The sequence below is a fragment of the Charadrius vociferus genome, unplaced genomic scaffold (assembly GCF_000708025.1).
Source record: "Charadrius vociferus isolate BGI_N301 unplaced genomic scaffold, ASM70802v2 scaffold262, whole genome shotgun sequence".
In the NCBI taxonomy this organism is placed as follows: domain Eukaryota; kingdom Metazoa; phylum Chordata; class Aves; order Charadriiformes; family Charadriidae; genus Charadrius; species Charadrius vociferus.
In genome coordinates this window covers 95,557-107,943 of record NW_009647218.1, presented here as the reverse complement: position 1 = coordinate 107,943, position 12,387 = coordinate 95,557, and the positions used below count along the sequence as shown (strand labels likewise).

At 37.5% G+C, this 12,387-nt stretch overlaps 1 protein-coding gene across 2 annotated transcripts; it reads left to right on the top strand.

Annotated features, from left to right (window-relative positions):
* Positions 1–1,049: 1,049 nt before the first annotated feature.
* CBX3 (chromobox homolog 3) lies at positions 1,050–10,677 on the top strand. 2 transcript variants are annotated; one of them, XM_009879529.1, is made up of 6 exons: positions 1,050–1,100; positions 2,893–3,042; positions 4,926–5,068; positions 6,422–6,587; positions 7,945–8,039; positions 10,032–10,677. In XM_009879529.1, the coding sequence occupies exons 2-6, from the start codon at positions 3,001–3,003 to the stop codon at positions 10,156–10,158; spliced, it is 573 nt and encodes a 190-aa protein (XP_009877831.1). In that variant the 5' UTR covers positions 1,050–1,100; positions 2,893–3,000; the 3' UTR covers positions 10,159–10,677. The 2 variants fall into 2 exon arrangements, with proteins under 2 accessions (XP_009877831.1, XP_009877832.1); XM_009879530.1 differs by lacking the exon at positions 2,893–3,042 and having other exon boundaries at positions 1,056–1,100.
* The last annotated feature ends 1,710 nt before the right edge of the window (positions 10,678–12,387 follow it).

Sequence of the window (12,387 nt, the reverse complement as noted above, 5' to 3'; positions counted from 1 at the left end):
GTCCCCGCCGGCCTCACAGGCCCAAGGCGCAGCCTCCCCCCAGCAGGGCCTCCGCAGGGCTGCCCTTATCTTCTGGTGGGGGTGGTACGGGGGTTTTGTTGTTGTTATTGTTATTATTATTGTTGTTGTTGTTTCTTTTCCCCTTTCTCCTGCCTTTCAAACGGGGACAAGACAAGCCCCTCCGCGCCGGGGCAGGAGTTCCCTGCCCTTCTCCCACCTCACCTACCCCCACCGCCTACGGGACTGCCAAAATCCACCTCCCGTGGTCGGGGGAGAATTGGGCGGGATTGACGAGCCCGGGAGGTTTTCTGGCCTTGAAGGACTTTCTCTTTTGCCTTGCCCAGTATATGGGGAATTGTAACAGTTCTATAGTTTGCAGTGGGGCGGGGACAATACGTGCCTAAGGAGGTGGCCTGTATGAGAAATGACATGGAAAAGGGGATGGATTGTGTTCAACATCGTTTGCGTAGGTTAAATATGTAGTGTGTACAGCTTAGCTGAGTTAATATTGCTCTAGGACCTTAACTCTTGCAAACTCGAGAATCGGAAGGCAACGTTATAGTTGCATTAAGATTAATATTTGCTGCTTATAAGCATTTATTACAATGTAAGAGTAACGGGTCACTCATTATTACACCACAGATATGTAGCTGCTCCGCACCAGATTCGCAGTTAATATACCTAGGTATATCTCGATTAACTGCTAGAATCTGAACTCCTGTTCTATTGGGTTTAAGGAAATAAGCATCCCTGATGGTCCTCCCCCTTTTCCCTAGAAATATCTCTGTGCCTTAGAAGGCCTTGGGAAAAACCTTTTTTTCAACCCTGTATACCGCTTTGTCAGTATTGTTTGTCCTGGCTAACATAATGGTGCGTTACTGGGTTATGCCGGACAAAGTAGTAACCTACTTTTTTGTTCTGGATTTAATCCGTATTAGAAATGTTATATGCAGTGAATAAATGGGGGTTGGAACAAGGACCATGCTTGTATTGGGATGCCTTTCTTTGAGTAATGTAAACTTCCTTTTAATTGTCATGCATTTTTCTAGTAAAAGCTCTGCAAGTCTGCAATAAAAATGGCCTCCAATAAAACTACATTGGTAAGTTCATGCACACCTAAAGTATATAAGGATTTAATCGACATATTTTTCTTCAAACTTATAACTTGGCATCTTCATTTAAAAGATACATCCACATCTCCCCTCCCCAGCATTATTCTGACCAAAATTTCAGATCCAGAAAGTAAGGCTACTAGAAAGGACATTGTCTTTGGCTTTAATAAATCTGCCATTTCTAAAGAGAATTGTTGGGAAAAAAATAAATATTAAAGGACTCTGCACTATTTCATCTGTCCTACAATAGAAAACACTAAGGATTTTTTTAGCCTCCTTTCAGCACACCATGTAATTCATCATATATGTAAAAAATAAAATCCAAATTACATTCATTTAATTTTTCCCAGTGTATTTGGGGAAAGCTAACTGCCTGAGAAAAGGCAGTCTTTACAGATGAAAAATAACATTATTGGGAAGTGATGTGGCGTAGTTAAGATGCCTTTTGAAATTATTTTAAACAAATAACAGTTTCTTTGAATTTCATAGGAGCAGAGATTATCAGATGTCAACCCCTCCTGGACGGTTTTAATGATGCATTCATGGATCTCAAGTCCTGTAAAGCTGTGCTTGACATTAAAATATGGATTTCTAAGAGCAGTTGGTTGCTGGCAACCATTCGACTAGTAACTATACGTAGTTTTGTGAAAGACAGAACTGAAAAAGTGTAGCGTGAGATGCATCTGAGGTTGAGGTGGGGAAGTAAGCAAAAACGCACGTGTACAATTCAAAATTTGGATAGCAGAGCAACTGATTTATAATGCACTCAAAAGGCCTGTTTTTAACTTCACTGAAATGATTTTTGATTGACCCAGATCAAGATATATTAAGAACTTGTATTAACTGCTGGCTTAGAAGTGCAATGGAGTGCTTCCTTTATATTGTACAATAACAAACTATTTTAAAAGATTTCACCCAGGTGGATGGCTGAACTTGCTGTTAGTAATTGATTGCCCACTTTTCCCTAATTTGAGGAAGAGAAGGAGTTAGCCCTGGGAGGGGGTGCCTCAGGGAGAGGAAAGAATCTGTGAAGGCAGTATTTTTAATTTTTTGATATTGTTGTGAATTTTGATGCACAGGTCAGGAAAATCAGTTATGGTTCCCATGGGAACCATTACTAATTCTGCTTCATTATGTGTTTGCATGCAAAACCTAAATGTATTAAGGGATAGCGTAGCTCTGGAACTGTAATTCCGATTTTGTTACCTCTTACATGTTAAAACCTTTTCACTGCAGTGTCACATCAATCTTGCCCCTCAAAGAAAGAGTGATTATCCACAGACCAGTACCTGTCTTATGTGACTTCTGAATGCGGAAAGGGAGATGAGCTATAGATGAGCATTCAGGGGTAAAATGCCAATTTTAGAGCTTACAACATGCAACCCTAGAGAAGGGAGCTTCAGTGGTCTAGTGGACATTTAGTACCCTTTAACTTCAGTCAGGTACCACATTCCCTTGTGGGCCGAGATTTACATTGGTTTGTATAATCTCAGTATGTACAGGTTTTTAACAAATGTTCAGTATTTCTGCAGGCTCTGCAATCAAGTGTTATTTTAATAGGTTGGAAAGGCTCAAGAGTTTGGAAAGCAGTGCTGATGCACACAAGACCTAATTAAATCTCTAATATTTCAAACAAAAAGCAACATACTCTCAATTTTGTTATTTCTTACTGCACTTCAAGAAAAAAATACAGAACTCCCTGACATTGATTTTCTTCTGTGGAAGATTATATAGATACTTAAGTCTTAGAAAATAAAAAGAAATTGTTGCTTTGATACAGAAATCCAAAACATTTATCTTTAAGTGACAAGAATTAGTGAAGCCGAAAAGAGTACCAGAAAACAGTCTTCCATTGAATCAAAGACTTTTAGTCCAACGGAGAACACAGATGGAGATGTTCCCCGCTTGTAGCCTGCTTGCCTCATCACCAGTAATTATAATGTTATTACTATGGTATAGTGAGTCTGTATCTTTTTTTTTTTTTTCCCTTCTGCTTCTTTTTTTTTGTTTTGTTTGTTTTCCTCATCTGTGCCCCCTTCTCTTTCTCACACTTCCATTTTTTGAAAGAAGCTGCCTTCATAGAAGCGTTGGACATCTTCATGTTTTTATTTTCCTTCAATTTCAGTCTTACATTCTTTTTCCTGTGGAGGCAAAAAAAGCCAGTGTGCTTAAGTTGACACTTTTCAGTCATGAATGCTGTGGTCAAAATACACCTGGGATGTGCAGGCAGTTAAAATCTAATTGGAAATACATGCTCTATTTTAGATAATCTCTCTTCTACGCTTCCAAATCAAAACAAATGTCATATGAGATATAATCATATACAGAAACTTGCTGTTTGAAAGAGAAACTTGATACTTTACCTTCTCTTTGTTGTTTGCACCTTCAATTTATTGGTTGCTAATAGAGTAAAGCTGTTTTGGGGAGGGAGGGAAAAACTATTTATGAAAAATAAGGGGCACAAAGACAGGGGCTTTGGAAAGAAAGAATCAGCTTCAAATCTTCAGTTTACAAAAAGAAGACATTTTTTCTTGTGTCTAACATACGTGTCTTTTTTACTTTTCACCACATCAAGACAAAATTCTACAAAGTCTAAAAATTTGACAGTTTCAAAATTGCTTCGCAGTATTCTCAAACTAACCCACGTTAATTCTAGAGAAAGACCATCAAGCAAATAGAGGTGCTCTATGATTTTTGCTTGTCTGTTTTCTGTTCTATAGGAAGTGCATTAGTGAGGAATTAGTTCTGTCCACTTTGATTTAGGGTGCTGCATGTTTTAGGAGCTTAATACTGCTCCCATTAGTTTATGGCTGCCACTTTAACAATTTCCTTATAAGGTGCAGTCCAAAATGGCAAGCAAACTGCTTTTGGTCTGCTAGTGCTCCAGAAATGTGATGTGACAACATGTTAGGCTTGTTCCAACCTTTTTAAGATTACAAACAAGGAAATTCTGAAATGTGTCCTTCTATTACTATTTAATTGTGCCTTATTAAACTGGGAATGCCTTGAGGATGATGTGGATGTAATATTTATTTTAAGAACTTAAAGAATATTATTTGAAATATCAAATGTAAAATTAAAACACTTATAAAGTTTAAGTTAGCAAAATTTCATTTACGTGTTACATGCTGTACTTAAGTGTAGCTGTCTTAAATTTTTGCACCTTTGTGACATCTGTTTGAACATAAGTTCCATCGGTGCATAGCTAAGAATGAGAAGGGACTGCAGTAATGGAATGCTCCTCGCATGCATCTTGTTCAATAGTTATGGGTATTGTTGAGTATTTTGCTTATTGTAGCAATACATCATAAACTTTACTCCCATCAGCTTCTCCTTTTTTTTGGAAAAGGTAGTAACCACATTTTTTTGAGTACCACCCCTTTTCTGTTTTATGAATTTTCACAGTTCCCTTATTACTTTTCTTTACTTCTGCCTTATGCTGTTTCTTGCCCTCTGCCTTTTCACAGGCATAGAGTTAACTTTTAGAAGCTTCATAAATTTTTGAGCATGTAGCACTGAGAATTAAATTTATAAGGGGAGTAGAGGCACTGAGTGTATGCACAAAAATATTTCACCTTTTTAAAAACTGGTGTTGGGTATCTCATTAAGCAACTGAAAAAAACCCAAAACATTAACATGTCTTGCTCAGGTTACCTGACCACATGCACTAACATAAAAGGAGTCTGAGCTTCTGGCTTTAGTGTGAATAAGTACATGATTCTTTGCTGTTTACTGAGCAAAGTTGGATTTGGCCAGTGAAGTTATTATGTAAAGCAAAAGAATGAATAATGTCATTCTGAATTTCTTTTGTAGCACAAAATGGGAAAGAAACAGAATGGCAAAGGTAAAAAAGTTGAAGAGGCAGAGCCTGAAGAATTTGTTGTGGAGAAAGTCCTGGACAGACGTGTTGTAAATGGAAAGGTGGAATACTACTTGAAGTGGAAAGGATTTACAGAGTAAGGCATTACCTTTTTATTTTTTTCCTGATAGAATGCTAAATACTAACCATTTATTTGAAATAACTACACAGAGAGGGGGGTGGATGATGGGGATACATTTTAAAGAACCTCAAAGGACATCCATAAATGTGTATTCAAGTAGGGCAGTCAAGTATGAAAGTAAAATAGAAGATATGTAGCTTAGTGTTTGTGCTACATAAAATGTTCTAAAACTTTTACAAAGTCCTTAGTGATTTTTCTTTCTGTTCTTTGATTTAGCTTGTACCTATCAAGGTAAGCTAGACTGACAGTTATATATGTGGTGGAATGAATGTTACTTCTAAGTAAGAAATTTTGTAGGGATTTAAACTGTAGGCAGCTCTGAAGTGGTGAATTTGAAGCAGATAGTTTGCTTATTCACTTTTCTGAACTGCTCTCAAATTAGATGAATTTGCATAAGGAATTCTGTGGTATTGTTGCCTTCATTAGGCATACCCGAAAGGTATCTTTTGAGTCTTTTTCCCAGGTCTTAGGGAAGCACAAGAAAATCTTACAGTGGACTTAAAAAGTTGATTGTTAAAGAAGGCACATACTTGTTCCTCCTCCCTCCCTCCTGTGACACTTTCTCGCAGACTACTGGCTGAAAAAAGGTGATGTGCCTGGCATTTGAACATAAGGAATTACATATGCAGTCTTATTGTTGCATACCTCCCAAAGAGATTGCATTGCAACATTCTGCATTCTAGCACCTGAAATTTGTGTAGTGATAAGTGCGTAAATGTAAAACACAATGTGTTTAGTATTTGACGGTCTGATTGGAAGTTGTAGAAATATGTAAAAAATAATCTGTAGGCATCCTGCTTGTGCAGTAGCGCTGTGGCAGCATTTGTGCATGAGGACTTCCAATGCCGTGCTTAGTTGTTGTGGGGAACATTCATGGACTTCTTAAAATTTGAGTTAACAGAATGCACGCTCACTGGAACATTTGCAGTGCCCAGCTCTGGACATGGAAGCTTTGTTCCCTCCTGTAGTCAACTGAAGGAGGGACATAGTTCTAGGTATAGTTGGTCTCAGTGCTCGGAGGCAATTTTTGAAAGTATTCCTGCCACCCGGATCACAGGAATTAATAGAGCTGCTTATTTTGTACCTTCAGTTTAAGAAAATTGTTTTTCAATAATAGCAGAGCATACTTCTTTCAGTCATCAAATGCAGTACGTGAAGGTTACTAAAGATGGCAAGATAAGCAGCATTAGGTTTAGGAAACCTGCCTTGCATAATGAGAAAAAAATTAATTTGCTTAAGGTAAGCCATTTGGCTAGTTTTAAGTTTTTCTTCTTTTCCTAGTTTTTCATAAATGTGTGTATGTTTCAGTGCTGACAACACATGGGAACCTGAAGAAAACTTAGACTGTCCAGAGCTAATTGAAGCTTTTCTGAACTCTCAAAAAGCTGGTAAAGAAAAAACAGATGGTGCCAAAAGAAAATCTTTGTCAGATAGCGAATCTGATGATAGCAAATCAAAGAAAAAGCGCGATTCTGTAAGTAAATGTTCATGTGCCAAGCTTTGTTTTTCTTGTGTCTCTTCCCTACCTCTCTATCCCCATCCACCCAAAATCCTGTTGTGACTTTGAGAATGAGACCAAACATGGGTTTAAAACTGTCAAAATCGCACAGCATCTGGAACCGTGGTTTGAAAAGGGCAATTGTTCATGGTGGTTAATGAGGCTGTCCAAATGGCAGGTAAAAGATGATTGATTGACATAATGAATAAAGTTCTTGCATTGTCCCATGATGCTTACTGAATAATTGAAAGTAAGATTGGTTAAGAGTTATTAATGAATAATACTAAGTGGTCAGTTTGTATTGGAGCAAAAGGTTCATGAATGGAACAAAGATGAAGTTCTGTTTTGGCTTTTGTCTTGAGAATATGATTTTGAATAGGTGCATGACAAGATGCCAGGATGTGAAGACCAGGCAGTTACTTAGACTAGGACCAGACATGATGGTGGAGGGGGAGTAGAAAGGGTGAATGAAGAAAGCGTACATTTTCTTAAAGATCTGGGTTTCTCTTACAATTGAATGAATGAACAACATGACAAATGTAGTGCTGATAACTACAAAATAGTTCACATATAATAACGTGTTCAGTAGTTCACATCTTTCTCTGTAAACTTTCAAACTCACATTTTGAAACAAAACTGGTTGGCAACGGCAGTGGTTTACTGAAGACAGCTGTTGGATGTGTAGTTACTGTCAAATAGTTGATGAATAATACAAAGAATATTTTAGTTTCTGTGTAAAATTCATTGTGTGGCTCAGTCTGGTAACGAAGTGGCCACTGTCTCAGAAAGGATACTGTGAACCTAGAGGAGCTAATACAGGAAATAGTTGTGATATTCCTTACCACCAGTGCAATCTCAGTAAGCCAAGAAGGGTTGAGGTATTCCCCGAGGGTGCAGTTTCACAGTTGGCTTAAGCCAACCCAAGCCTGTTGTTTTGCTGAAAAGGATATGTTTTTCCCACTTCCAGGAGTGCATTTTTGCTTTGCCACTTTTGTTACTTTTACTGACCATGCACGTTTGTTTATTTACTATAAGGGGGTTTAGATCACTTGTTTCATCTATTGAGTTTTCAGAAATAAATGCTAGAAACATTGATGTAAAATTCCTTCATTGTTACTCTGCATCTAAATGACTTTGCCTGAAGATCAGTTATGAAAGAATAAAATTAATGTCATCTTCAGGCAATTATATGTAATTATAGCTTTTATAATTATGTAAGGCTATATTTTTTGTTCTGATATATATACACACACAGGAATGTGTATATCTAGCTCTAATGCCAAAAAAGAATTTTATCTTAAACTAGATAACAATCTTCTAACTTAATCAATAGGTTGATAAACCAAGAGGGTTTGCAAGGGGTCTTGATCCTGAGCGGATAATCGGGGCTACGGATAGCAGTGGAGAGCTTATGTTCCTCATGAAATGGTAAGTCTTACATGCATAGTTCTTGTCCATATTAAGGCAGGGCAGGCAGTTGCATTTAGGCTAATGAGGCAACGTCATTTCAGGAGTAAGACAACTGGTAATGTCCTTATTAACATTGTATTCTTAGAAAGACAAAGCTTGTATAATCAATTAGTACTTATTCTCTCTTCCTTCCAAAACCAAAATAACTTTAGGTTCTATTGGTTTTACAGAAGTAGAAATTTGGAAGGTAAATTCTGATAAGATATGGAAAAATTGGCATTTGTATGGAAAAGCTGGTTCTCGGTTGTGTTCTTGCTGAGGGAACGGCAGGCAGAACTCCGGCTTTACATGTTTCAATAAGCAGAAGCCAGCTGCTCGATAGCCAACCTTTTAACCAACTGTACTGCCAGCTGTTCTGCATGCAACCAAGTGGATAGAGAATCGGAATGAAGTAGTGTAGGAGGCTGAAGTTGAGATGAAGAACAAACAATATGAAAAAGCTGAAAAAGTTGTGGTGGTTCAGCCTGGAGAAGAGAACGCTCCAGGGAGACCTTATAGCAGCCTTCCAGTACTTAAAGGGGGGGCTACAGGAAAGATGGGGAGGGACTCTTTATCAGGGAGTGTAGCGATAGGACGAGGGATAGCGGTTTTAAACTGAAAGAGGGTAGATGTAGGTTAGATATTAAGAAGAAATTCTGTACTCTGGGCGGTGAGACACTGGAACAGGTTGCCGAGGGCAGCTGTGGGTGCCCCATCTCTTGAAGTGTTCGAGGCCAGGTTCAGTGGGGCTTTGAGCAACCTGGTCCAGTGGAAAGTGTCCCTGCCCTTGCCAGGGGGGTTGGAACTAGATGATCTTCAAGGTCCGTTCCAACCCGAACCATTCTATGATTCTGTGAAGGAGAGGTTTATCGTTACAGGCTAGTGAGAGGGCAGAATGATGGGGGGAGTTTGTGTTGTTGGCAGGGTAGGGGGAGACCAGCTTCATTGGCTACAGTGTTGACGCAAGACTTCTTGTCTGTCCCCAGTGAACAAGTAGGATAAAATTAATATTTTTTTTTTCCAGTGTTAAGAATACAAGAGATTGAATTAACATTTTCTGGGGGTCAGATTTCTTACGGTGGTGGGATGAGAAGAGTGATAGTTTTCCACAGCCTTTGAAAAGGGTATAATTTTCTGAAAGGAGTCAAACTGAGTGGTCTCTAGAGAAATGATTTGTCATGTGATGTGCCTGGACTGCTGAAGATGAGTGCTTTGGAAGATCTGTCTCCCTTCTGCCTTTTCGAGGTCTCTATAAATTTTATGTGAAACTTAGAAGAGTTGCAAAATACAGATCGTGACTATTTGCATTTCTGTAGTGATAATTGACAAAATCAAACATAACAGAACTGTACTAAAAGAACCTTTTTTGTTTAGTTGCAGTTGATTAGTTTTTCATAATTGATTGTAGGCAACAAACATAAATATGAATATGTGTGCACAAAACTGAGTTGTAAAGGCAGCGTACACTTTAAAATGGAATCTGAAGCATGTCAGACTAGAAGCTTTTTTTATTACCCCAAGACAGCCTCAAGAATAGAAGTACAAAATACAGCAAGTTACTTGCATAAACAGTAAATATAATTTTGATGTAAATACCATCTCTTAAGACTACTGCTACTGATTTTTAAAAGTCTCACTTTGAAGTTTTAATTATGCTTTAAAAGACAAAATTAGCAAAGTTTTACTTCTTTCATTACATACTGCAATAGGTAACTGTATAAATGGTTCCCTTTGAATAGTATTTTCCTTTCAAACAGAAGAAAACCCAAAACACCCATGTAAAGGGAAGGAAGATACAGCTATGAAACCTTGCCATTAGCATGGAAATTCTTGGTAGCTATAGTGAAAGGTATACCAAAACCTGATTTCTAGCTGACGTTCTTTTCAGAATTTATGACCTTTCAAGAGCTGCTAAATTTACTGAATTAATGATTATGCGTTTTTCTTAAATCCCACTCTCTTCTACATCAGGAAAGACTCTGATGAGGCAGATCTGGTGCTGGCCAAAGAAGCTAACGTGAAGTGTCCTCAGATCGTAATCGCTTTTTATGAAGAGCGACTAACTTGGCATTCATGCCCAGAAGATGAAGCACAATAATTGTTTGCATTGCTTTTTTATATATATGAATATTAAAACCTGAAATTTGATTTATTAGCAATGTGAGAAGCATACATTCTAACAAGAATCAAATTTGATATTTTTTTGAAGTAGTATGTTTTGCATCAACAGCAAGTAAATAAAAGCTTTCTGCAACTTGTTTCATTTATCACAAGAGAGCATTTGATACTACTACTTCCTCCATATTAGGTAAAAGCTTTTATAAAACATTCATAAACTTCCATAGTTATTACAGAATCATAATGAATGTCTAAACAAACTCACAGATGTTTTGTAGTCTTCTATACTATTGATGTGCATGTATCTTCTTTACCCAAACCTAGCCCTTTAAACCTGTAGAATCATTCTTTTTAGTATTTGGGATCACTTGGTCACAAGAAGACCAGGTGAAAACTAACTTTGTAGTAATTTGAATGTTATCAGACTGTATATTGTTTACTTTATTGTAAATACTGGTGAACAGTGGTCAATAAAATAGTTTTATATTCTTCCTTTATACTGATAGGCTGTGACTCTTTTGAAGCGGTATGATATTTCTGAACTTTTGATATGTTAAGCTCTCAATTCGTAATATATTTAACTGTAAGTTGTTTTTTGGGGTAGATTGATTCGTTAATATTACCCTGTTGCTACTCTGTAATCACAATATCAGACAAATACCAGGCTTCGATTCTTTGTATTTTTTCAGTAAACAATGCCTGAGGCATAGTTTTTCTCAGTCAGGAAGGGCCAGTGAAATGAATGTGCTTTGGGTACTTGTTTAAGTCACACCCTACTGCCTAGGTATGTTTGCAGGTATACTAGGAAATATTTGACACGTGTTGACAGTACTAGCCTTTGCTTTAATTTCAGGTGTTAATATAAGGCTATAGTGTAACTGCTGGTGGTTGAGATGGAATTATAGCTTTGCCTTTGAAGTGGAATATTTTAATGACAATACTTTAGTCATATACTTTAAACAAAAGACACTGTTTCTATTTCAGATTGAATTTTAAAATGAGTCCTATAATCAGCTGCTTGGAGAAAGCCTTCAGAAGGGCAGAAGTAAGGGGTGGGAAACTCAGGAGGAGGAAAGTTGCCTTTGTCCATTCTTCAATTGCCATTCCTCTTTTCACTTGCTTTCATCTACACACCTTCTTTTCTGACTACAATGGTGTAGTTTTCCCTGAGCTGTGCCTCTCTATATGTCAATGGCCAAGCTTGTTTCAGAATTCCCCTTAATTTAGAATTTTGATGAAAAAAAATAATCCTGTAATATGCCACTGTCAGAGTCCTAGGTGAGACAGTTAAGATTGCCCAGCTATGTTTTCTTAGAAGGTTAAAAAAAGATGGGTGTTCCTGGAAACTCATACGGTATGCTGAGGAATTCAGCCTGTCATTCCTTACTGTTTCACAAATCATTACTACAACTATTTGTCCTCACATAGTTTCAAAAGCCATTTACACTGTGACTCAGAACTTGTCATTGTAAAACAATTATTGTTAAACACTGGGATGGCTAAACTGATGCTGAATTACCTTTTTACGGGTAACCGCTTTGTCTTGTCAAGGTTTTTTATTACTGGGTTTGGGGAAAATTCAGTCACCATCTGTTTGTGGCTCTAGGAAAACTCAGATATCCCTGTTAGTGTGGGGGTTTCCTTGCAACAGGTAACGATAATTTCAGAGCTTAGCTAGTTTCTCTTGCTGGTTCTTAGACAAATTACCCTGAATTTGTCATATACATAAGTCTTTTACCGAGTTCATGTCTTATTTCTTTGGGGCCTATAATAGTAATATTTATACACCTGTAGGATTCTGAAATCCTTGTGCTTTTTTTAACCTAGTAGCGTGAGAAATACGTGGGCTAAACAAGAATTCCAAAGCAGCATGTGTTCTGCCTGCTTCTTCAGTGTGGAGTGCTTTTTAAAGAGTCTTAAAACTTTTATTCTACAGTTTGTGTTTTATTGTCTGAAACTTTGCAGTTTCTATACTTTGTTTCAAGTGTGGATATCTAGTTTACATGAAGTTGCTGATTTGAAGCGATACAGGTTAAACAGTTGATTTAAATTATCAGTATTGTAAGTGGTAGATATAGAGATTTTTGTTGAAAGGTTGATTCTCCTCAATTTGTAACCCATAAAATACAGATTTGCAACTAGATACAGCTTTTACATTGTATTTGGTTCTTCCTTCTGACTATCCATAAAAGCGCACTGTATTCACATT

What these genes read in the sequence shown, in the direction of transcription:
- CBX3 (XM_009879529.1), top strand. Translation starts at nt 3,001, where the DNA reads ATGGAGATGTTCCCCGCTTGTAGCCTGCTTGCCTCATCACCA. An exon ending in AAGTGGAAAGGATTTACAGA is followed by an intron (nt 5,069 to 6,421) that starts GTAAGGCATTAC and finishes TGTATGTTTCAG; the next exon opens with TGCTGACAACACATGGGAAC. An exon ending in CAAAGAAAAAGCGCGATTCT is followed by an intron (nt 6,588 to 7,944) that starts GTAAGTAAATGT and finishes CTTAATCAATAG; the next exon opens with GTTGATAAACCAAGAGGGTT.